General features: G+C 36.4%; 2 protein-coding genes across 2 annotated transcripts; both read left to right on the forward strand.

Moving 5' to 3' along the window:
• Window positions 1-11,132: 11,132 nt before the first annotated feature.
• On the forward strand, window positions 11,133-12,526 carry LOC133802659 (heavy metal-associated isoprenylated plant protein 28-like). Its single transcript, XM_062241010.1, has 2 exons — window positions 11,133-11,435; window positions 11,880-12,526. The coding sequence occupies exons 1-2, from the start codon at window positions 11,381-11,383 to the stop codon at window positions 12,212-12,214; spliced, it is 390 nt and encodes a 129-aa protein (XP_062096994.1). The 5' UTR covers window positions 11,133-11,380; the 3' UTR covers window positions 12,215-12,526.
• Window positions 12,527-17,624: 5,098 nt separating this feature from the next.
• On the forward strand, window positions 17,625-24,391 carry LOC133801665 (putative lipase YDR444W). Its single transcript, XM_062239911.1, has 11 exons — window positions 17,625-18,094; window positions 18,475-18,622; window positions 19,017-19,084; window positions 20,272-20,342; window positions 20,451-20,681; window positions 22,185-22,348; window positions 22,438-22,493; window positions 22,591-22,643; window positions 23,601-23,769; window positions 23,862-23,959; window positions 24,053-24,391. Exons 1-11 carry the CDS (start codon window positions 17,899-17,901, stop codon window positions 24,155-24,157), a joined length of 1,359 nt encoding a protein of 452 aa, XP_062095895.1. The 5' UTR covers window positions 17,625-17,898; the 3' UTR covers window positions 24,158-24,391.
• Window positions 24,392-25,541: the final 1,150 nt, after the last annotated feature.

Here is a 25,541-nt window from a genome sequence, read left to right on the forward strand (position 1 = left end):
CGAAGAGAGATACTACCAAGTTCTGTCATTATCATAACGACTACGGACACGATACAAATGAGTGCAACCAGCTAAAGGATGAAATCAAGTTCCTTATCAGACAAGGACACTTGAGGAGATACGTACGGGCCTCGGGAACTTCCCAACGAGAGGCTCCAGGTGGCAACGAGCAGGCGCCCGCACGCCAACGCTCGCCACCTTTGCAGCCTGATCCCGTAGCTGACACTTTACTAACCATCTGTGGAGGCCCGCACCTTGCGGGAAACAGCGGAAAGGAAATTGAACGATATGCTCGGACCCTACGCCATGACTAGGACATCGAGATGATGACTGTGGAGGACCAGGCATCAAAGAAGGCTCGGTCAAAGGACGGTGAAATAACATTCTCTGATAGCGACGCCCAGCATGTCCAGTTCCCACATTCCGATCCGCTGGTCGTGGATGTTCAAATTGCCAACATGATGGAGAAGAGAGTGCTAGTCGATACAGGAAGTTCAGTAAACATCCTATACAAGTCTTCGCTGGAACGCATGAAGTTGTCCGTCAAGGACTTGGAGCCCTGCAACCAAACAATTTACGGCTTCTCTGGTGAGGGACTCGCCCCAACAGGGTCAATCAGACTTCCGGTAACAGCAGGTACAGCGCCTGCTACCAGGACATTACTCGCTACTTTCATAGTAGTCGATTGTCCTTCGGCATACAATGATGTAATCGAAAGGCCCATACTGGTTGACCTTCAGGCTGTCACCTCAGATGGCACCTAGCCATGAAATTCCCGACAGACGCAGGGGTAGGACGCGTGTTGGGAAATCAGAGGGAAGCAAGGGCGTGCTACAATGCCTCGATCACGAAGGCAAAGAAGGGAACGTCGAAGAGCACTCCCCCAGAGAGGTTGTAGATGGCCATTGATACACAAGCCCAATCCGATGATGGAGACACCAAATAGGGTGTTGCCCAAAGTGAGGATAGAGATTTAGATCCTCGCTTTGGGGATTTTGAGGAAGATGTTGGACCTGTCGAGGACCTTGAAGAGGTCCAACTTGACGAAAAAATTCCGACCAAAGTTGTAAAGGTCGGTAAAAATTTAGAAACAACAACGAAGCACGCATTGGTGGAATTTTTGAGAAAGAACCAGGAAGCTTTTGCTTGGTCACATAAAGACATGGCTGGGATAGATCCTGCGGTCATTAGCCATGTCCTGAATGTTGACAACAGTTTTCCACCCGTGCAACAAAAAAGAAGGCTGCTCGATAAGGACAGATCGAAAGCCTTAAAAGAGGAAGTTGAAAGACTGAAGGAGAATGGGTTCATTAGGGTGGCGTTTTATCCATCATGGGTCTCTAATCCAGTACTGGTTCCCAAGCCTAACGGCAAATGGCGAACCTGTGTGGATTTCACAGACCTTAATAAAGCCTGCCCAAAAGATTGCTTCCCACTCCCAAGGATCGACCAGCTAGTCGATGCAACTGCAGGACATGAGATCCTCTCTTTCTTGATGCATACTCAGGATACAATCAGATCAGTATGCATCCCCCTGACGAGGATCACTGTAACGCCCTACTTCCTTAGAGCCGTAACTAAGTGAGTTTAAAAACGTGCTTTCAACTCGCTAATCGAGGTTTTCGGTCAAACAGTGTAATGAAGCCATAAACAGAGAAAAAACTTTAGAAATAATAATTTCCATAGAGAATCTTAAAATTTTTACACTTGGGATCCCAAAATACAGTTTGGAAATATTTACAACATAAAAATAGAACCAAGTCGGCTAAATGACAAAATCTAAGTTCATTTACAAGCATCTCCCAAAATCCCTCTGGCTGTGGCAGCCAGGCTGGCCAAACATGTACACGCCGCTTCACGCCTGCTACACTCATGATTGGTTAGCCTTCTCTTTACCCTTACCTGCACCACAGAGCATCTGTGAGCCGAAGCCCACCAATAAAACCCACAAACAGAAAACATATGCAACACATATATCAAGCATATAAGCAGGCCACCAATGGGCTAAACACATACGGCCCAGCCATCCCAGGCGTTTACCAAGCCCTGGGTTCGCGGACCACGTCGTGAGGATATCCCAGGTATCCTTTTAGGGACTCGCCCTGGCAACTCGCACTCCACATGCTCAACGCTGCTCCCGGCCCCTTGCCGTTCTCGACCTTGCACTCAACATGCCCAACGCCGTTCCCAGCCCTTCGCCGTTCTCGGCCTACACCGTTCCCGGCTCTTGCCGATCATTCACTTCATAACATACATATCATAGCAAGCAAGTACAGAATTCTAGCATATTCAGTTAAAGGGCTACGCCCCGCAGTTCTAACATATTGGGCTCAGCCCTACATACCAACTCTATTCAAACACATTGGGCTCAACCCTGCACACAAGCTCTATGGGAACAAGAGTTTTCTTACCTGAGTCCCGAGCTCTCCGAGCACCGATGTCCCGAGCACAGTCCTCTAACTTGAGCTTCTCCGAAGCCCTAGTCACAACATATTAACAATACCCATCCATCAAATTCTAATCCAATAAATAACTTTAAGCCATAACCCTAACCTTCGGGACCTTGAATTCTATCAATCAGGGTGATAAAATCCATCCCGAGCCTTAACCATTGAATTCCCAAGCCTAGACACCCTTAAAAATGTAGACTAGCACTAGGAGCCGCGACCCCCCCCCCCTCAAGAGCCGCGGCTAGCCTCAAAACAGAGGCTAGCACACCCCTGCAACACACATGGGCCGCGGCGCGCGCATGAACTCCTCGGCCACACTCGGCCGCGCGCGCACGCGAACCGCGACCCTCACCTCCAAACCCATAGTTTCCATCTTCTTCCCTGCATTTTCCTCAAGCTAACTCACTCAAAACTTACCTAACAAACCCAGATAATTAACACACACATTCCAGCTCAATATCAACATTAAAACCCCATTAAAATCTGCTCCAAAACTCAGCTTGAATACTTAAGACAAATCAAACTTAACCAACATGCAAACTCTTACAAACTAGCAGCAAATCTAAGCATAATATTATAATTAAAACTTAACCCTTGCTGAATTCAATCCCTGAAGTTGATCCTTAATCCACAAGCTCTTAGCCCCAAGGTTCCCAGCTGAATTCCTCTAACCTTTAGCTGTTTTCCCCAAGTTCTCCTTAAGCCTCCAAAGAGAAGATATCCACTTGTTTAGAGAGAAAGAATGAGTCGGTTCCTTAAGTGTTCTGTATAGTTCTAAGGTTTGTCTTATTCAACTTATGTCTATGTGGTTACCTCAAGGCTCGGGGTACCAAAACGTCCCCGAGGCAAAATGGTAAATTTCTCCAGTATTCCCTCCTAGACATTCTATCCTCAAATATATCTCAAAATATTTATTTTCATATCCCGATAATCCCATAACACACCTAGTACCCAAATTACCCATTGGCTCGCCCCGAGTCTGAATCTCAACCTCGTTATGACTTTCCAATTAACCGCTCCCCAGGACTGTCTCGGATCGTACTCCACAGACATATCACATATATATCGCATTTATCACATTTATGCCCCTAATATCCAGACGGGGCCCACATGCACATTTAACTCAACTAAAAATGCATCATTATCATATATTCACATAAATCCACATATAAGCATATTAAATCATTTATTGCCCTCCAGGCACACTAATCAAGGCCCTAAGCCCGATTAGCAAATTCGAGTCGTTACAATCACACTAGCTTTCAGACCAATACATGGTTATATTGTTATAAAGTAATGCCCTTCGGACTGAAAAACGTTGGTGCGACTTACCGGCGATTGGTTAACCACATGTTTAAGGAATTGATCGGAGTAAACATGGAGGTGTACGTGGACGACATGCTGGTAAAGTCAAAGAAGGCAGAAGGACATGTGAAGGATTTACAGGAGTGTTTCAATGTTTTGAACAAATATCAGATGAAGCTAAATCCTCTCAAATGTTCCTTCGGAGTAGGATCAGGGAAATTTTTGGGGTTCATTCACAGATGCAACCCGAATTATCTTGATTCAACCCCAATATGGAACTTACATCCAGCTAGAGCTCGTCCACACACGAGTTCTTGAATTCACTATGTACAGTAACAATACAAACTCAGTCAAGACAATTTGTTCTTGACAACTCTCACAAATCTCTCAAACACTTTGTGAACAATCACTCTTAGAAAAAGACAAATAAGTAAACGGTACACACTATCTTACTATATTTTCTCTCCAAGATTCAACTCACTTTATGTTAGTTTCTTAATGAAAAAAATATTACAACTCTATATATATATACCGACATAAGTGGATACAAGAAATAAATGAATAAAAAGTGACACGTGGCTCTCAATGTTATTACTAGGAGAATTAAACACCACACTTGCTATAGAAACTAATAATTTCATTTATTCAATATGGAAATTCAAACATGAAACTATAAATATGTAGTATATATATAATTAAAAGTAACTGACACTTTGATGAACATAATTGACACTATATATATTGAAGTATATATATATGTGTGTTTATATATAAAGATCAGTTTTATTGACATACATGTGGCCTCTCCCCAAATTTGGTGGCACACAGCACAAAATTTGTAACATATATGAAGTATAGTGTGAAATTATTGTAAGTGATTGAGAATGTTTTAGAGGGTCCATTATATAATAATTATTATTGACATTAATTTAACATGGTATAGTACTGTCCATTGTCGTGGGGGCCATTTATAAGAAAATTAGTCATAATGTGTCTTGTCTAACCCTTATAATAGATATGTATATGTATGTAGGACAACCCTAAAGAAAATTGAACCAGAAAAGACTAAGCTTTGCCTGATATGACTAAAGAAAGTACTAACACATCCCTAAATTTGAGGCATGGGAGTCAAACCCTACTTGTGTCTTGCTTTGGCATCTAATAAGTTTTACTCCATTCTAGATGTTTCACAACTCGGTTATGCTTTTTTGCGTCGTCATTTGGGGGGTCGCGAGATGATGGTGGCCGACGAGGGCTTGCTTCTAGCTCCGAAGCAACCGAGCAGTGCAGCGAGCTAGCTCGTCCTTCCTAGCGTCCTCTGGAAGGTAACTGAAATCGACACTTTGGTTGTGTTTCAAAAAATCGTAGAAACAATGAAGTGTCGCGTTCTTATACCTCTCCAGATCCTTGGCATTGGTAAGCTTAAGCTGCTCCACCTGGCTCTGAAGGACAGCAATGGTCGTGTCCTTAGCAAGATACTCTTCCCTAAGTTTTTTGACTTCACGCCATTGGATTCGGCTGGACTCCTGGTAGTCATCCCTCTGCTTCCTGGTAGTTTCCAGAGAAGCTTGCTTCTCTACCAGCTCTGCCACCAAGGCATCCTTCTGCTAGGTGACAACCTCCAGCTCCCCAGCATGCCTAGCCTCTGCGGCTTGAAGCTCCTCAATGACCTTCGCCCGAGACTGCTCGATGCTAGCACCAGTGCGAGTACGAGCAGCGGTCATTTTTAGCATGGCCTGCAATCAAAGAATAAGAGTTAGGCTATCTTACAAGAAGGAAAAATAAACAAGATCGCAAAAAGAGAAAGAGTGCTTACATTGGCCACTTCATTAAGAGCCCTGTTGAGGATCTGATCGACCCCCATGTTTTCAGCCTCAGCCATTGCCTCCCTGCAACGGTCATGCTTCAGGATATGAGCGAGGCGATCCTTAGCTGATCGTAGGGAGCGGCTCGAGAGTTTGGCCCCAGGAAGTTCGGCTTGCTGGGCCTGTTCTTTTGGAGCCGCGGGCGAAGGATTTGTGGCAGCAGGCGAGGTCTCCTTCTCAGCAGGAGCGGAGGGTTAAGCAGAAGGTTGGCCAGAGGGCCTATCCTTTGGAGGATCAGCTGCTCGACTCTTCTTGGGTGAGGGTGCTTGGCTAGACTCACCATCTTGTCTCCTGGTTGATTTCCTTCTTCATACCAAGGGAACCTCCTCCTCCTCCTGAGTGTTGTACAGGTTGAAAACGTTTGCGAAGGCCATGTCTGCAGAAAGAGACAAACATGCAGATAGTAAGACAAAAATAGATGACAAATTATGGCACATCAGAAAAGAAGTAAGGAAAATCACAAAGTCCAATACCCGAGCTACTACTACTTGTCGCTACACTACTGAATCTACTAGTCATACACTCACTCTCTGGCACGAAGAAGTCTGGCCCTAGATTTGGAGTATACGTAAAATTGCCGTCTCGGTCAAATAAGTGACAGGGAATTGACAAGCTATTTAAAAGCGAAATAACAGTACCGTTTTCGTCTGAAGACTCATCCAAGTCTACGACAGTCTCTGCTGCCTTTTGTTTCCCCTTCCCTTGGGGGGCAGAAGGCCTTTCTGCTGAGGGGGCGCCAGTCGGTTCCCTGATCGTAACCCCAGTCGGTCTCCTCCGAGGAGGGGACGCTAGGGGATGCTGCTCGGGATGCCCCTCGGCAGTGGTGTCTACCACCGCGGGTTCCTTTATTTCCTGAGGAGGGGTCAGGAGGCCAGACAGCCTCAAGTTTTCATCAGTGACCAGAGGCTTAACGCTTTTTTCAGCGTCAGTCATCCTGGCCAGTGTGTTGGACCTCAACACCATGTCTGGTGTTGGATTTGGGCGTAGCCATGGTCCTGAAAGGCACAAGATACTTTAGAGAAGTACAAAGAAATTTGCTAAGTAAAAGTAGCGACCAGTGAAAAAGGACATTTACCTCCTCAAGCGAAGGCCAAGTTGTTTGTAGTCATGTCGGGCGTGAGGAAATACTCCTGGCTGTATTTCCCCACGTTGGAGATGTGGGTGGTGTCACTCAGGAATGTTCGGTTTGTTTCATGGTGAAAAAAATGAAAAAAGCCTGTCCCGGACTGTTGAGGGTTGGGCTTAAGGTCAAAAAGGAAGTTGACCTCGTGAGGAGTAAGCTCTAGCCATTTTTTAAGTTTGTAAATGATATAGAGTGCAGCAAGCATTCTATATCCATTTGGAGTAATTTGAAAGGGGGCAACACCGAAGTAGTTTGCCACCCCTTGATAGAACGGATGTAGAGGAAGGGTAGCCCCCGCCTCTATGTGGTACCTTAACCAGGCGCTGTAGACGCCCCTAGGAAAGTTAGCCCTCTGGTCAGCAGCGGGGATCTTAAGATTGACCCCAGTGAGAGGATACTTCCTAAGATAATTAGCAAGCATCCTGGGGGTCACCTGGCTGAGGGGAGAGAGATATCACTCGACATCAGGAAGGGTTGAATGCCGAGGGCGAGCCCTGACCTGAAAGCGAGGGTCCGGGGCAATGTTTTCTCGATCGCTGGTCGAGGGAACCCTAGCCTGCGAATCAGGCTGGGCAGGAGGATTTGGATTGTTTTCAGGGTTTGGTTTCTTTTTTCCAGGAGATTTAGAACGGGCCATTTTAGGTGGTGATGGTTGAGGTCTGGAAGAAGAGAGTCTTGAGAATGGAATCTCGTGGACACGCTGAGCCGGCTGTTCTTCACCTTCAAGCAGTTGCGCAAGAAGATCGTTTCGATTGGCCGCTCACCTCCCCACAAATCTGGCATTAAAATCTGCGAACAGAAAAATGGGGAGGTGAGGATGGAGAGTCTAGAAAGTTGGTTAGAATAACGTTGGTCGTGTATAAAAGTCAAACTTTTATACAACAGCATTCTAACAAAAAATTAATTTTTTCACACGAACAGTTTGAAAAATAGATCAAAAAGTGAAAGCAAAAAGTTTTTTGAAAAAGCTTTTTCAACTCCTTTAAGGGCGGGAAAAACTCAGTTTTTCAACTAGCATAAAAATCGAATTTTTACTTCGGTTTTACGTCCTAAATTTATGATTTCGATTATCAAACTAATTCGTAACTCCTAAATGGCAAAGAAACATCATCCTATCTAGCATCACCCGATAAATCCCCTACTTTCATGCATCTCAACCCAAGAACACAGACAATGCCAGAACTTAACAGTTAACTCACAGCGGCATGCATAGTGAAAATAAAGAGTAGAAAGGTTCTGAAACTTACCAAAGCAAAGAGCATGGAGGTTTGAAGGAATTTCGAGCATAGACGAACGGATCGGCTGGTTCTTGACACGCTGAAAGATGATCTTTAGAGAGAATGAAGGTTCTGATTTAGGGTTTCTTGAAAGAGAAAAAACTTGTGTAAAAAGAAAAAGAAGGCTCTGAGAATGCTATATATATTTTGTCTGTGGCATGAAAGAAGTAATCATCAGTTTCCTCTTTTCAAAGCATGGGGAAGGGTGATAGCCGTCAATAGGTTACTTGGGAACCGAAAAGCCGTGATTAGACAGGGTAGGTCACTTTTTCCAAGAATGCACGAACTACTCAGACAGATTTGGTGAGGTAATCAGAGAGTCATTTTCCTTAAAGTTTATTTATTATTGGTCGTAATAAATAAACTTGGGGGGAAAATGTTATCAAAAAAACAGGCAAGGGGGACGTGGCAGGCGTTTTTAAACACGTGGCTGACATCTGGCAGAGTTCTGTTCGACCATCGACCAGTAAGATCCTCCTGGCGTAGCGTTTGAGGTTTCCTTACGACCAGCGTGGTCGTATACTCCGCGTATTTCAAGATGATCTTGGGTAAATCATAATACATTCCGATATTATCTCCGATGATTCCTGATTATCCGATTAATTAGGAGAGAATATCTGTAACAAATTTATGTAATCCTCCTTGAGCCTATAAATAGAGAAAGATAGCTCAAGGAGGGGACTTTTGGCTTTTGGTTATTTGAAGTTATACACTTACGAGAGAATTAGAGCTATTGTATTATGATTATATTGTTTATCCCTCTCAGGTTTGTGAAACTCAGAGAACCCTAGTTCTTTGATCACTCCTTTGAGATCTCATATCAATAATAACTTAAGTGGACGTATGTCATTACTAGTTTTTGGGGTCGAACCACTATAATTTATTGTGTTCTTTACTGTTTTTGTCATTATATCCATTTCAACACATCTATCCACATCAAGCGTTTTAACTCGTGTCAGTTGACCAAAACAAAGGTCAACAATTATATATAATAAAATTATTCTAAACATATTTGATACATTATCGTGAGAATTTTAAAATGGTAAAGATTATATTATCAATGTAAACTTTTTACTCTTTCTTCTATGCATAAAAATAAATAAAAGCTATATATGCCATATATATGTATACATTAGAAGTCTCAAATTCAGATATTTACGTATGCCAACTGTTTGACAAATGTGTTACTTATCTACTACGAACTTTCCAATCAATTACATAATATATATATATATGTAATATATATTACATAATATATATATTAATATATATCAATTACATAATATATATTTTTGGGTCAAACTGAAAAAGGGTTATATAATTAGTTATTATAAGTGTAGCTTAGTCATTTCCTGGAACTTCTGATTTATGATTATCCCCGTTTTGTTACAAATTATATATACATATATCACTACTTGTTAATTTTATAATTAAATTAATTAAAAAAATTGTAGCTATGTATTCGTTGACGAGTATTATCAATTAGAAGCTTTACGTTATTACCATCAGATTATTGAATTAATAATAATGTTTTTTTTATAATGACGTGATTTCACCTACAAATATATATATATATATATAAATAAATTATAATTAATGACAGTCAACAGACCTACTCCAAATCGTACAAATATAAAACATAATATTAATATAAGGTATGTCTAGAAAATAGGCATATCGGTGCACCCTGTCCTGTTTTTCTACAACTAGATGAGTTTCAACGAATTTGTTTTATAATTATATATATTATAATTATTTAGAATATGCGGTAAATTTTCGAGAAATTCTTAATAGTTTATCGTGCCAAAAATAATGTTCAAATAGTTTGTTATACGTATGACTGTTTTTTCTTATGCGCGTAGAAGATAACATGTTTGAACCATATTTTTTTAGGGGTGCACACGGGTCGGGTTTTCGGGTTTCGGGTGCATCTAGTTCAGGTTTTGTAGGTTTCGGGTAGAAGAAAGTGGTACCGAATCCAGTCCAAAATTTTCGGGTTTTGGGTTTTAGGTTTGGTCGGTTTTCGGGTGGGATTGGTCCAAAAATGGACTTTAGATTGAAAATGGGCCTTGTTAAAAAAAATTCAAAAAGACCATTTTTTTTTTTTACTTTTTTCATGTTTTTTTAACTTTGTTGTTAGTTTTTTACATATTGGATCTTGGTAATTTTTTTTAATTATGTTCGGGTTCGGGTTACACTCGAGCACTCGAACCCGTGTGCTCTTAATTTTAAAATCCGAACCATATCAGATTCAGATCAGATTTCTCCTGAATTTGACGGATTTTGCAAAAATTCGGGTTTTCGGGTTGTAGGTCGAGTGGGTTTGCGAATTTTTCGGGTCAAATGTTCACCCCTAATATTTTCGATATTGAAAATAATTCACAACTTTCTGAAAATATGTACGATGCTCTAAATAACTATAATCTACAAGATCAATAAAAAAAAATTACGACGAAAATCATTCCAATATCGAAAACAGAAAATGAGTGCACCGGGACTCCCAAAGAACATGGAAGGCACTCTAGAATTTTCCATTAATATAATGGTGATGACAATGCTACTATATATATATATATTATACGTAAACGAGGATTATGCGTACGGTTTTATCTACATGCAGTGGTATACTTGACCACCAATTAATCTGAGTTTTTTTTAGAAGATATATATATATATATATAAATATATCAAAGTTACGTAATAAGATATATTTGATTAAATGTTAGAGCACTTGCTATACACTTTCCAAAGTCACCTTGCAAGAGTAGTGTGTTTTGTCGCTTCAAAGCAACTTGTTAAACTATATACATACATACATATATATATATATTTCCTATATAAAGAGCATAACAACCACATTATTATCTTGCTTCACGTCATCTTAGCTAGAAAATTTATGGGGTTTAGCAAGCAAAAGAAGCCTAAGATTAATTCTCCCAACACAACGGTGAGATCAATATATTTCTCTCCACCATACTTCTTTTACTTATATATATATATATATATATCCACCATGGTCTATATATATATATATATGTTTATATATACGTATATATTTATTACATATACAATACATATATGTATTATAGTTCATTTCCCTTGTCGTGGAAATTCTAAAACCCAAGTAAAAAGTCAAGGGGCCTTTAACTTTGGTTTTGTGTTATTTTGAAGGATTATTACGCATGTATTTCTGCATTCTATTTAGTTTGTAAATGTTTCACTGATCGATCGATTATATATATATATATATATATATATATATATAAGAAATGGTTATCTATAAGATTTGAATCAATAGTATCGTATAGTATACTAAACTCTTGATGATATTATGTGTTGCAGATAGAATTGATAGTTCATATGGACTGCGGTGGATGCGAGAACAAAATAAAGAAAGCTCTTCAAAATTTAAAAGGTAAATATATATATATTTTAATTTTTATATATAAACATATCTTTTTATTTATTTATATATATATATATATATATGATATAATTAAGAAACCAGCACTATTAATAAATAACCATCTATTCACATGGCTTGATTGGATCTTCCTCAGCTCAATATGAAAATTCCTTTCTTTTTTGTCATCATGAGAAAATTCAAATTCAAATTTTTTACATATATTATATCGAAATTAGGTTTCAAAATAACATATTTTCGACATATAAATTAGTTATCATTTTAATTTTTTATACGACGGTGTATAATTTAATTATTTAGAACTTTCGGTATACTTTATTTTAAAAATTCTTAATACTTTAGAGAGTCGAAAACATTGTTTTATACATCTGCGAAATAAGTTGTATTGAAACTTGTTTTCGGCACAGATAAATTTACGATGATAATGATTTGCAGGAGTGGAGGAGGTTGAGGTGGACATGAAGTTGCAGAAAGTAAGAGTGATGGGATGGGCTGAGCAAGAGAAGATTTTAAAGACAGTAAGAAAAGCAGGAAGAAGGGCTGATATGTGGCCGTACACACCAGAGGACCAACATAACTTCAACGTTCAGCAATACTATCACCAAAATCATCACTCAATATCTGTAGTATTTCCAGTTGTGTCCTCCAATTACTTCTTTCATAATTACGATCAACAAGCTCCAACTCCTTCTTCCACTTCCACCATGGTTGATGACAGTACCACCTCCATGTTCAGTGATGACAACCCTCATGCTTGTTCCATAATGTGATCGCCTTGTATGAATATATATATAGGGACCGACGACAACACTAGTGTAGCCAATTTGTATTTTCTACACTTCGTCAATTAAGAAAGGATGCATCGGTGTTGTCAAAAAAGTAGATGTGTTATAGTGACTCTCTATGTTATACACATAATGTATGATTGGGTAGTCGGTATAGCCAGTTTGTGTTTTCTACACATCGGTAATTAAAAAATGATGCATCGGCGTTGTTAAAAAAGTAGATGTGTTTTAGTCACTCTCTATGTATATATACATAATGTATGATTGTGTATTAATGCCTACGGTTGTGATTATATATTTTTTTTGGACCCTATGTTTTATTCCATTATTATTTTGGATTTTATGTTTTGACAAATTACTTTTTAAATCATGTGTTTTGTAAAATTGTTCAAATAGACTTCTAAACTCGAGTTTGATCAAAGTTTTTGTAATTAAAATCACAAATAGTTTACGAAACTAACAATTCAAAACAAAAGCATAATCATTCTGCCTAATAATAACCGTGTTGTGATTATTTAATTTTTTATTCATCAAAATTAGATTTAAGAATTTATTTGAATCATTTTATAAAACACATGGTCCAAATAAATAATGAGACAAAAAATATGTCAAAAAGCCTAATTATATAGTGTTTGATCATAAAAAATTGCAAGTGATTTTGATCTACATTTCAGATGATGGTGGATATAGATTCACTTAGTCTGATCAATTGATTTTTTTCATAGAATTATTCACCAAGCCCTCCATGCTTTGAATGTTACTGATAATAATGTATGGTGGTCAGGTTTTCTTGATTGTATTTGACCCCAAATCATGGCGGTGTCCATCATCAATTATATCTTTTGGCACTCTTTTTGCTCTCACAAGCTTTTTCTCATTGAGTTTTGCTTATGAGAGGAACTTTTTTTTAATATGGCTGTTTTCTCATGTGCAAAAATATGACTTTTTTTCAAGAAAAGTTAATCTACGACTTTTTTTTTAATTTCATTTTTATGGGTTTAGTTTATTATATTTTTGTATAAAAATTTGTTTATGCCATAGTTTTATTCTTAATCAAGTTTTATTAATTTGGAATGGTATGTTTGTAATTTGATTATTTTTTTTTTAGCTTATTTGATTTTTTTATATAACTATTTTTATATTAAATTTTTTCATGGTTGTTTTGCAAATTTTTATTAATTTTTTTAATATGAATTGTGTTTATTATTTTTTTTATTTATTATAAACATTTTTTTCCTTTTTTTTAGGTTGTACGTTTTTTTTTCAAAGCTTGGGTAAGTTAACCAGTTACTTAATTGATTTTTCAAAGTTATGTAAAAAAAAATCTTACAGCTAGGTTAAATAACATTTATCTAGAGGGGTAACCAGTTACTTGTTTGATTTTTCACAGTTATGTAAAAAATAGTCTTAGAGGTTAAAGAACATGTATCAGGAGGGGTAACTAGTTACAGTGAAATTAGTAACCTATTGCCATAAGAGGGGTAATCAGTTACCATAAGAGGGGCGACGAGTCACTCATATTAGAAATGAAAAGAAACATCACATTTGAAGGAAAAAAAATGAAGAGTAATGATTTAGTAACCTAGGTAACCAGTTACCATAAAGAACCCAGAAATATACACACACATCAGAATGTGAAGGTAACCAGTTACCTCCTGAAATATATAGACAAAGAACGTGAAGGTAACCAGTTACCACAGATCTGAAGATAGAAAAAAAAAATAGATATGACCACGAACCAACCTCCTCCCTCACCTCCGACCACCACCAGAAACCCCCATCCCCTGCGTGCAAAACCTCGTCGCAAACCCAGCCATCCCTGTCGTTTTGCGCAGCTCCGAGCACCACGAATCGCACTCAGCCCAGGCGCCACCCTTCTCCCTCGCCTCCGACCACCACCAGCACATCCCTCACCTCAGCCTATTCCCGTTGTTTTGGATTTTGGGGCTCGCGAATGGAATCGCGCAGAGATGCGCGAATTGAGGTTGTGTTTGTCGATGGTGCGGCTAGGGTGTTCTTGGCTAGGTTTCGCGAAGGTGCGCGCCTAAGGTGAATCGCAGGTGGTGAGGGTGGGTGGTCGGAGATGATGGTGGAGATGGTGAGGCAGGTGAGTGGAGGATAGGGAGGTGGCGGCTAGGCCAAAATGAAAGAGAAGATGTGGCTTGGCTGAATAAGTTTTTGCTATGTTAATTAACATAGTACCCATCCTTTTGCTGATTTTTTTTTTGTTTAATTTTGATTTCAAATATGGGATTAGTTTTCCCATAAACTAAGTTTTTAATAATTAAATTTTCTCATACAAATTAAAAAAAGTTTAATTCCTATATTTTTGCACATTGATAGCTAAAAAGCCATATTTTTTTAAAATTCCCAAAAAAAAATCACATAATGATAAACGCATCTTAGTCTTAGTGTTTCCCATATATGTACTTGGGAGTTAGCAATTTACACTTACATTTTTAGTCCATATACAATTTAATTTTTTTCAGGAAATATTTTGTTTATTTTTCCACAATTTAATTTACATATTGTATATTCTATAATTATGTTAGAAAATAAGCATGTAATATTGCTTATAAAAGAAAAATAAATAGGCATAAATATATTGTGAAAATAAATAAGAAAATTAAATATAATATTATGACAATATTATTAATAAAAATTAGCTACAAATTAAAGCATATAATATTAATACCACTTTTGTAACCAAATCGAGCCTGGCGTATCACACTATCTCCTTAAAACAATTAAGCATCATCACCAAAGTAGTAGAAGATTGCTACAATGTTTGTCTCCCAAGATAAAACAATCTATGAGCAACAACTAAGTACCTTACTTTTACTCCTAACAAACTAACCAATGTTCCAAAACACCACCAAGATCTAACTGATGACTCAGAAAGTATGAACTCAGCGGAGCTTCAACCAATTTCACATAAGAAGAGAAGAGGGAATTTTGAAATTGAGAAAGGATTTTGAATTTTGGTATGAGAAACAATGAGGAGAAATCCTCTATTTATAGCCTTAAAGAATGAATAATATATTTAATCTCAATATTAATGACAAAATCTCATCGATAATCAAGCACGTAATCACATCCAGATTTGTTTTTGTTAATCAAACAAATTTGCTTGGTTGTCACATAATCACAAAATCCTTAGTTGACATAAAAGAATATTCTCTACGTTTTTTATAGGACAAAATAAATTTTGAGTTGCAAAAGAAGCCCAACACAGACTAGACTTTTTGGGACTACATTCGTGCCCGCAGAACGTGCAAGCACACATGAGTCGCGTGCATTTTAGCTCCACTCACGATAATTTGCATCTCTACGTGTGCAAGAAAGAGTCTCATTGCTTATCAACTTACCAAACTAAGGATATATAATTTTATAGAGAAATTTGCGGCCAAACCCCTTTATATTTGTTAAGGGGGTTTTCCCACCAAAATTAAAGAAAAGGGGGTTAAGTGTTCAACAAAACAAACATAAGGGGTTTTAGCTGCAAATTTCTCGTAGAAAGGCTGAGTTAGATTGTGTGGATAACGAAGTCAATGCACGGAACAATGAATTGCAAATGGAACGGGATTTAAGGGGGTTTTCCCACCAAAATTAAAGAAAATGGGGTTAAGTGTTCAACAAAACAAACATAAGGGCTTTTAGCCGCAAATTTCTCGTAGATAAGCTGAGTTTGATTGTGTGGATAACGAGGTCAATGCACGAAACAGTGAATTGAAAACGGAACGGGACTTAAGGGGGTTTTCCCACCAAAGTTAAAGAAAAGAGGGTTAATTGTTCAACAAAACAAACATAAGATAGTTTTGCCGCAAATTTGTCAATTTTATATATACACCCATTTCAAAGTATATTCAAATTTCTATGTATGACTATCACAAATTTTACCATTTTTCTTCCTATTTTGCTAACTTTAAATAATAATTTCTTATTTATTCTGTAACCATTTAGAGCACATTGATAAATTTTTAATCAATTTTAGATTTATATGAAATGAAGCATATATTTAGGAGACCCTATTTTTATAATACAAAATCTTATTTAAAAAAATATATTTAAAAAATTCTATATATTTTTATATATAACAAATTACCAATAAAAATCCAAACTAGAGTGTGAGTGTGTCTATAGTCTAAGGACCGCCACCAACTGTAGTAGCTGTTCCAAGTTCCAACGTTCTTAATTGGGCATGCCAATTTTATTGACCAATTATCCTATTGGGCCAAAAGAAAAGCCATCCCACGTGACATTTGACATCTCCATTTCTACCACACCGACCAGAGTAGACCACCATCGTCTCTCTCTCTCTGCCCAAACCAAAACTCTTCATCATGCTTAACCTTAGAACATTGCTATTAAGTAGCTGAACGATTTTTATAAAGAGTAGGTAACCATTTGATATCTAAAAAAAAAATTAATTAAAACTCCGAAACAACTCTGGTAGCCACAAAGGAGGCTACCTTCCTCAAAGAAACCACACCAGAAACACCAAACTTCCGACCCCAACGGGTAAGAGCATGAACTGCTCCATTCCTAGTCCGAGGAATCCAAACAACCAACACACCTAGGGATTTAACAAGTTTAGTAATACTAACAAAGAGATGGGCACTTTGCCAATCAACAACAGAATTAAGACAAACTCTTTCATAAATTGCTTTTTGCTGAATTATAAATCAATTTCTGCACATATTCTGTAAACTATTTTCTGACTTAATTGATTTATGTGATACATATTTAGTAAGTTTGAGGACTTAAGTAATGTAAAATAAAGTTTGGACTCCAAACTTTGGAGATCTATGTGATACTTTTAAAAAATATTAGAGACCTCTAGTAATATAAATCCAAAAATAAATGATTTGCTATACTAATAAGAGTTTATATTTTTTTGGATTTGTATTTTGTCTCGTTATTAGTCTGGATCCTGTGGTTTGATAAATCATTTTTTAGATCTTGTGTTTTGTAAAATAATTTAAATGAACATATAAATCTGATTTTGATGAACACAAAATTAAATATAACAACATAATTCTTAAGCAGAATAATTATATTTTTATTCTGAGTTGGTAGTAGTACGAAAACTTTTTGAACTTACATCAAAATTGGGTTTGAGGTTTATTTAAACTATTTTTTATAATACTAAATTAAAAAATAATTTGTCTAAATGTAGAGTACAAACAATAATGAGACAAAATTAATGGGTAAAAATGTATATAACTAATAAATTTGTCTTGTACCAATTAATTCTCAATTTTCTCTGAAGTGACACGTGTCGTGTGCCTGTTGCCTCGTGTGAAATAATGTAAGAAAGAATTTCTTCCTCAAAAATGTAAAATTAAAATAGATAAATAAATGCTACAAAAAAAAAAAAATATTGAGAAAAAGATAAAATGAGTTAAGGAAAGGAATGAGCTCGGTGAGTGGTGATTTTTAATCAGTGGGAGGAGGAAGCGGCGAAGGAAAGAAAGGGCAGAAACAAACAAAACTGGAACTGAAAGTCTGAAACAGAGAAGGGAATGGGCTTTGCTTTGCTTGCGTAGGCGAAGATCATCACGATAGCAAACATTATGGCCTCGATGCTGACCTGATTCTGATTCTGATTCTCCAAACGCATCTCCTATCTCTCTGCCTCTCTATATATACGACAAATTTGCTCACATATGGCTTCGGCTCCACTCATTCACGCGCGTTATTGTTACTCGCCGATAATCGGTCGAAATCGAAGAAATGGCTCTTTAGGTTCGTCGCCGTCGCCGTCGTCGTCTTCTTCTTCTTCTTCCTCTTCTTCGTCGGCGGCTTGTTCGTCGTCTTCGTCTTGTTGTTCCTCGTCGTCTTTGGGCTTCTTCTCCTCCTCTGGTAATTTGTTTCAATTTTGAGCTTTTATTGAGAGAGAGAGAGAGAGACTTGTCACTGTCGATTTAGGGATGGAAGCTTTTAATTTGATACGAAACTGTAGTCGAAATATCTTGAATATAAATACTATTTATTGGATGAGATAGAAAGAAACTAAATTAGGATTGTCTTTCCCTTTCCAAAATTTTCGAATCATGTGAGCCTCACAAAGCTTTGTTTCTTACAGTGTAAGCTAACATCGATAATATATATATTTTTTATTTATGATTAAGACCTATCTCAATCTCTGCTTGTTACCATTTCGAAGGTGAAAATTTTAGGTGATGCATATGCTCCATTTTTTCTTTCTTTTTTAAGCTTTTGATAACTAAATTTTTGTGCAGGGACAAGCAATAATTGGAGAAATCAAGGACTTAGAGCTCACGCTATGTCTACAATAACTCAAGGAGATTTTGGATCGTCCAGGGGTATTACAAATAGTAAAGATCAGCCTGATCATCTCCTTGTCCTTGTTCATGGCATATTGGCTAGGTACTGATTCAACCATTACAATCTTAGGAATCATGTGGCCAACTTTACAAATGAAAACTGACTCATTTGAGGTTTGCTTTCGTGACTAAGAGTGTAGGATTTTATTTCTTATGGGGATTGTAGGGTTTAACAACTTTAACATGAGGACAAGTATTGAGTAATTATGCTAGATGAAGTTACATATGCTTAAGGCCCTGCTTGTTTACTTGCTTTGTTGTTTAAACGGCAAAATTTTGCTATGAATTTTTAAATCAACTAAATGTTTTGTTTTGTTGATAAAGCGACATTTTTGTCTTAAATTTTAATTTAACTAAATGTTTTGCCATTTTGTTTCATGGTTATATTTCTTTTGGCTTCCAATTTATATAAGCTTCACAAATTTTATGTTTAACAGCCCAAGTGACTGGACATATGTCCAAGCAGAGTTAAAAAAGCGTCTTGGAAGAAAATTTCTAATCTATGGTATGTTCGTCTTCTTTATTATTACTTTGTTCTGGTTTCAATCACAGATTTACAATTATAGTTATTCTTTTCGACTTAGTATTTGACCAGTTATCAAGCATGATGACCATGTTAGGCCACCAATTGGACTAACATATTCCAGGCACAAACAGGGCAATGATTAGAAAAATCGGGCTGAGTTGTTTTAAATGTAAAAATCTGATTGGTTGGATAGTTTAGGTGGTGCTGAGTTGTTTAGGAAGTTTGTTAAGGTAGTTTGCAAGCTGTGTATAAATTAAATATACCAACAGCTGCCTTAATAAGGCATCAAATTATTGTATTTGGATGGCGGAAGAGTAATAACTCTGTGGAGATATCCAAGTGTCACAAATACTTTGGAATTTTGTAACTATGTTTTTGATATCAATGAGAACCCTAGTGCTGTGTATTGGATCATGTGGGATTTTGAGGGTCATCTATTGACTATGGAGTTCTTCTTCGTCTTACCAAACAATATTTGGATCATAGAAAACTATAGCAATTGCTATATAGGTGCCAAGGAAGGGGCATGGACCATGGGTAGCAAACCACGTGTCTGAACGTTTGAGCTACCTCTCTTGGGTATAAGCTTGACGTTTTCTCATTTGCCTTTAAGAAGGGTGTCAAAATAGGAAAACTTATCACTTTCTCTATTCTCTTCCTTGATTGATCCAAATTTTTGTGCCCTTACTAAAATGAGGAATATTCTTAGGTTACTGAGGCTGTCTAACCAATTGGTAGTCATCTTGCATGTTCAAAGATTTTTTTGATAAGAATTTTATGATTAATTTGCATGTAAAAGCCACGATATGAAATAGATAGAGATTTGTTGATTTTGGGTTTGGTGAATTAGAGAACACAATGGAGAAGAGCATAATTGCAAAAGCATTTACAGAATAGGCGTACCATATCAACATGTAAATTTTGGCATGTTCTTTCAACTCATAATAATAATAAATAAATAAATAAATATAAAAGATGAAGAAGAAATAATTGGTTGTCAAAGTGCTTAATACTGTGGTTACAATGTTGCTATCATTGATGTTTCCAACTAAGAAACAGTTATACTTTGGTCAAACCAATTCTGTAGGACATTTTGCATATGATTTCTTTCAGTTTCCATAATATTTTTTAGTGCATGATTTGATATAGGTGTTGATGTTTTGCAGCAAGTTCATCAAATACTTATGCTAAAACTTTTACCGGTATAGATGGAGCTGGGAAACGATTAGCAGATGAAGTGAGAATCTGAAATCTAAGGAGAATTCTGACTTCCAGTTATATGTCCCTCTATTTGTAAGCAATGATTTGATTTGGTTGCATTACCTTTGGCTTTCATTATAAACAGGTCATGCAAGTTGTGCAAAGGACAGAGAGCCTCAAGAGGATTTCATTTTTAGCACATTCTCTTGGTGGCTTGTTTGCAAGATCTGCTATTGCTGTTCTTTACTCTCCAAATTCCCTAGTGCCAAATTCACAAACAGCATATTCCTCAAAACGTGGTATGATTGCTGGGCTGGAGCCAATCAATTTTATAACCTTGGCAACTCCCCATCTTGGGGTGAGAGGGAAAAGGCAGGTTTGTGCAGAAGGGTATAGCTTACTACCTTTATTTTATTTTTATATTTTATAGGAATAGTGTAATAGATAAGTATCCTAAGTTTTTTTTTTTGCGGCAAAACTACCTAAGCTAACGACGTTAAGTTCCCTTAAATACTCAACTTTTGTAAGTGTGGCAGATAAATTCTCAACTTTTTCTTTTTTATGGCAAACTTAATGTTGTTAGGCAGTGGGTAGTAACGGATCACTGCTCTAGTGAGCTTAGATAGTTTCGCCGCCAAAAAAAAAAGTTTGGGTATTTATCTGTTACCCTTACAAAAGCTTGGGTAGTTTCGCTGTCAATATTCCTCTTTTATAAGAAACAAAGGTTATCAAATATTGTAGATTAGGCAGGCAGAGAGCCTATTTTCAAGAAACAGAGGTTGTTATTAATAAAAGATGATAACTTATCATCAAAATACTATCTAGCAAGCTATTCAAAGTCTACTTAGAAGAATAGTCTAGTATCAAATTACAACCGTAACAAGTAATCATCGTGTAGTATAGAAGAAGGAAAAAATATAATTTCTTGGTGTTGAAAATCCAAATAGCCCCCAATAATTTAGTGTCCGAAATAGCACCTGCTTCCACTTCTATATCATTGAAAATTCTATTATTTCTTTCTAACCATATGCCCCAAAGGATAGCAAAAATACCCACATTTCAGGCTGTTCTTCCCAAAAATCTCCCATTCCTTCATGTAGCCACCACTTGCTGCAAAATATCTTGTGCTGGCCATACCCAATCAACTCCTATATGTTGTATAAATTCGCTCAAATATCCCCAATATAAAAACAATGTAAAAATAGATAATTGCTGGAATCAAAGCTTTATTTACATAAAAACCTGTAGAAATGATTTGCATCGCTGTTAATTCCCGTGTTCAATTTTATTTAAGGCTGTCAATATATACCTTCACTTTTGAAGTTGCCAAAATTTCCACATATGAAAATGAGTTAAAGGGGTTAGAACCCTCCAATGTAATCACCTTTATTTTATTTTGATTACATTATGGTAGCATTTAGTTTGATAAAAGTCTGGAATCATGCTGTTCTGTGTTTTCTTTTTAATCTCATCTTAATAGGAACTTTCAGAACTGTTTTCTGCCTTCCAATAATTACTATCATTTTTACTTGATATGCTAAACTGAAAGTTCACAAATCTAAGTGATCACTCCAACAAACTGTAGGCAAGTCAACTTGTACATTTTTATGAAGCCTTGGGCTCACAAAATGAGTTAAAATACTATCAATAAGCACATTAGTGACCAAAATGTTAATTTTCTGGCTGCATAAACAGTTAATGTCATGATTGGCCTTGTGCTTAACCTTCTTTGTATTTGATTTTAAAGGTTGGTTATCTTGTGATTTCAGCTATGTTTTGCTTGCTCATGACTCTTGAATTTTATAGATAACATCCATTGTCTGCAGGACTTTACATTCTCGAGTTTAATTTCTTCTTCTGATTTATGGTTGTTGTCCAGCTTCCATTTCTGCTTGGAGTTCCCTTATTAGAAAAACTGGCAGCACCCATTGCTCCTATACTTGCTGGTCTAACTGGTAGTCAGTTGTTCCTTACTGATGGTAAACCTGATAAACCCCCACTTCTGTTAAGAATGGCCTCTGATTGTGAAGATGGAAAGTTTATGTAAGTGAAGAGAACATCTAAAACTACTCGAATTTTTTTTTATTCCTAAACCTAACTGATTTAAATGCTTGACCTGGTCTATTTTGCAGATCTGCTTTGGGTGCTTTTAGATCTCGCATTCTTTATGCAAATGTATCTTATGATCGTATCCTATTCAATATCATTCTATCTACAATGCAATAATTATTATACCTTTCATTTATACATGCATTCTTAACCGTGAATTTCTTAACATTACATAGACATGGTTGGTTGGCGGACATCATCCATTAGGAGGGAAGGAGAAATTGTCAAGGTGTAATTTCTATGCTTAAGGTCTTTCTTATAGCTGTCCTGTTTTCAAGTACATTTATTGCTCTAGAGTTATTGAGTAGATGGAAAAGTAAATAAAGAAAGCCAATTGTCAATATACATTATTCAACAGGTTTTTCTTTGATAAGTTTACAGGAAACGTAGAAAAAAACAGTCACTGTAAAAATAGCTATGTAGTATGCTTATTTTAGATAAAAAAAAAAAGGCATGTGCTCTTGAAGAGGGAAAAAAATCAATGAGAATTACAGAGTGGAATTGCATTCTTCAAGTTTATACAGTAAATTTGTCAGAATTGGAAATGGTTTTTCACTTAAACTGAGAGTGCATTAAACGTACATAGAACATAAGAAGTGAAGTAATGACATGGACCAATAGATTTATTTAGTCTACAATTCTAATGGTTCAGTTTCTGTTTTCTGTTATGCCTATTGTTGTTAGTTAGTTTAAGGATTTGGCTGAGATATAAATAGGAACGGATCAGGTCTTTTAGAGGTTGTGGGAAAATTGTTGAGTGAATTGGTGAGACAGGCTTTCGAAAACCTGGGGGTTCTTTGTACTGGCTCTTTGGCTGATTGTGAGCAATTCTAATAAAAACGGAGGCTATACTTCTCAATTCTCCATCTGTCCTAGACACTTGCTTGGTGTGTGATTGTGAACTCATCAGAATACAGATGTTGAACAACCATTTTCATAAGAGGATTCATGATTAAATTTCAATGCCCAAGATTGATATCTTCTCTAGTTGATTCAAGAGATTTCATTCAACTTTATCCCTTTCTAAAATTAAGTTTTGCAGCTAATTTTCATTGATGGCCAGTTATAATAAACTTCTGTGAAATTTTCTTTCGCCAGAGGGTGCCAGCCATTACATTGTTATTGAATATTGTCTCCTATCTTTTATACATAATTTTGTAACGTTTATTCGACGTTATTGCTGTAGCCGCCTCGCCGATCTTTGGATGGTTATAAGCATGTAGTAGATGTTGACTATTGCCCCCCAATATCCTCCGATGGCCCGCATTTTCCTCCAGAAGCAGCTAAAGCGAAGGAGGCGGCACAGAAAGAGCCTAGCACAAAAAATACCGTAGAATATCACGAAATCATGGAAGGTAAAATAATCATATGGTCAAATATATTTCTCTATGAAATCTCATTTTTTTTCCATAATAGATTTGACGGTGTGTCTGGTATATATTTACAGAGGAAATGATACATGGTTTACAGCAACTAGGATGGAAAAGAGTTGATGTTAGCTTCCACTCGGCAATGTGGCCCTTCTTTGCCCACAACAACATTCATGTAGTAATTTTGCTCGATTTTTTTTTTTCTTTCAAATGCGCATCTTCTCTTCTCTGCTCGGATTCTAAGCTTTGGTTTCTGGTTTAAATTCAGGTGAAAAATGAATGGCTTCATAATGCTGGCGTTGGCGTTGTTGCTCATGTTGCGGACACCCTGAAGCAGGAAGAATCGTCCCAATTCATTACGGCGAGCTTGTAGCTTCGACATGCTAGTAAGTGAAAAAAAAAAATAGCTAAAACATGAAAAAGATGTATTGTATTGTGAGACAAACCAGAGTGAATAAAAATCTTGCACTTTTTAAGCTTAAAATCCTGCTCTACATCTCACTCTCTGTCATTCCTTAGGTTTATAATGAGAAAGTTTAGCAAACCAAAAACTCTTTTTGTGAGGATAATAAATATGGAATTTTTTTTTATGTTTAAAATGTTTTGAAGATTTCGTTGGTAATTTTCAAGTGGACGTGAAGTTAATGCTGTTAGGGATCTATTCTCACGGAAATGTTTTTGCTTAAACAGTTTATTTTTTTAAAACAAGGTCTTTATTATTTTTTTTAAACAGTTTTTGTCCCTTTTTTTTTATTATTTTTCCATAAATACAAAAGAAAAATGCATCTCAGTATGTATTGCAAGGTTTATTTTATGTAATCTTGATGTGATTAAATATACTTAGACTTTCAATAATTAATACTCGTTAGATTAATTTAATTATTGACGATTTATGGGATGAAAATAAGTTATCTCTTGAAATTAGAAACATAGAATTAAGTTTTTCCTATGTAAGCACGGCATTCATAAAGTTTAGAAATGACAATGTTATAGCGGTGTTGATAAAAATATCTACACTAAAATTTATATTTATGATATTGGTGAAAATTTAAAAAAATTCATGAATTTCACATGATATTGTATGAGTATTATTAAAAATAAAGGGTACTAAAATATATTTTGCAACACAAGGTACCAAATGATTACCTAATCTAAAAAAAAATTATCATTACCCATTATCAAAAATGGTAAATGACTAAACATGAAAATCAATTTCTATTGATTCTAGGTTGAGGAAATAGCATGTATGTTATTATATATATAATTATTATTATGTATATGTTATTATATATAAATATATAATATATCGGTACATTCTTGGGAGAACAAGTGTATAACCTCAGCACGAAAAAGAGGGGAATAGTAGCACCACAACCACCAAAGTTCAAGACTCACAAATCTTGGTTTTATGTTCTTATTATTTACCTATAACTCCGTGTACAATGTGCCTACAGTGGTGATTTTGGACATTGGCGAGTTAGGCCTGTATCTACAACCTCCAATTAAAAAAAATTCATTTTAAAAAAAATATAATTATTTTTTTATGCAAAAAAAAACCTCAATTTTAAATATAAAAATATTATATGTTGTATTGGGACCCTTAGGGCTGCGCTGCCCCGACTCTCAACACAATTGGTAGGTACACACATGATTTAATAACAATCTCTTCACAAAAAAAATAGAAAGCAATGATTTTTTCATATGTGTTTTGTCTCATTACTTGTTTAGTTTTTATATATTTGTAAAAAGATATTTGC

This window comes from Humulus lupulus, chromosome 9 (genome assembly GCF_963169125.1).
Source record: "Humulus lupulus chromosome 9, drHumLupu1.1, whole genome shotgun sequence".
In the NCBI taxonomy this organism is placed as follows: Eukaryota; Viridiplantae; Streptophyta; class Magnoliopsida; order Rosales; family Cannabaceae; genus Humulus; species Humulus lupulus.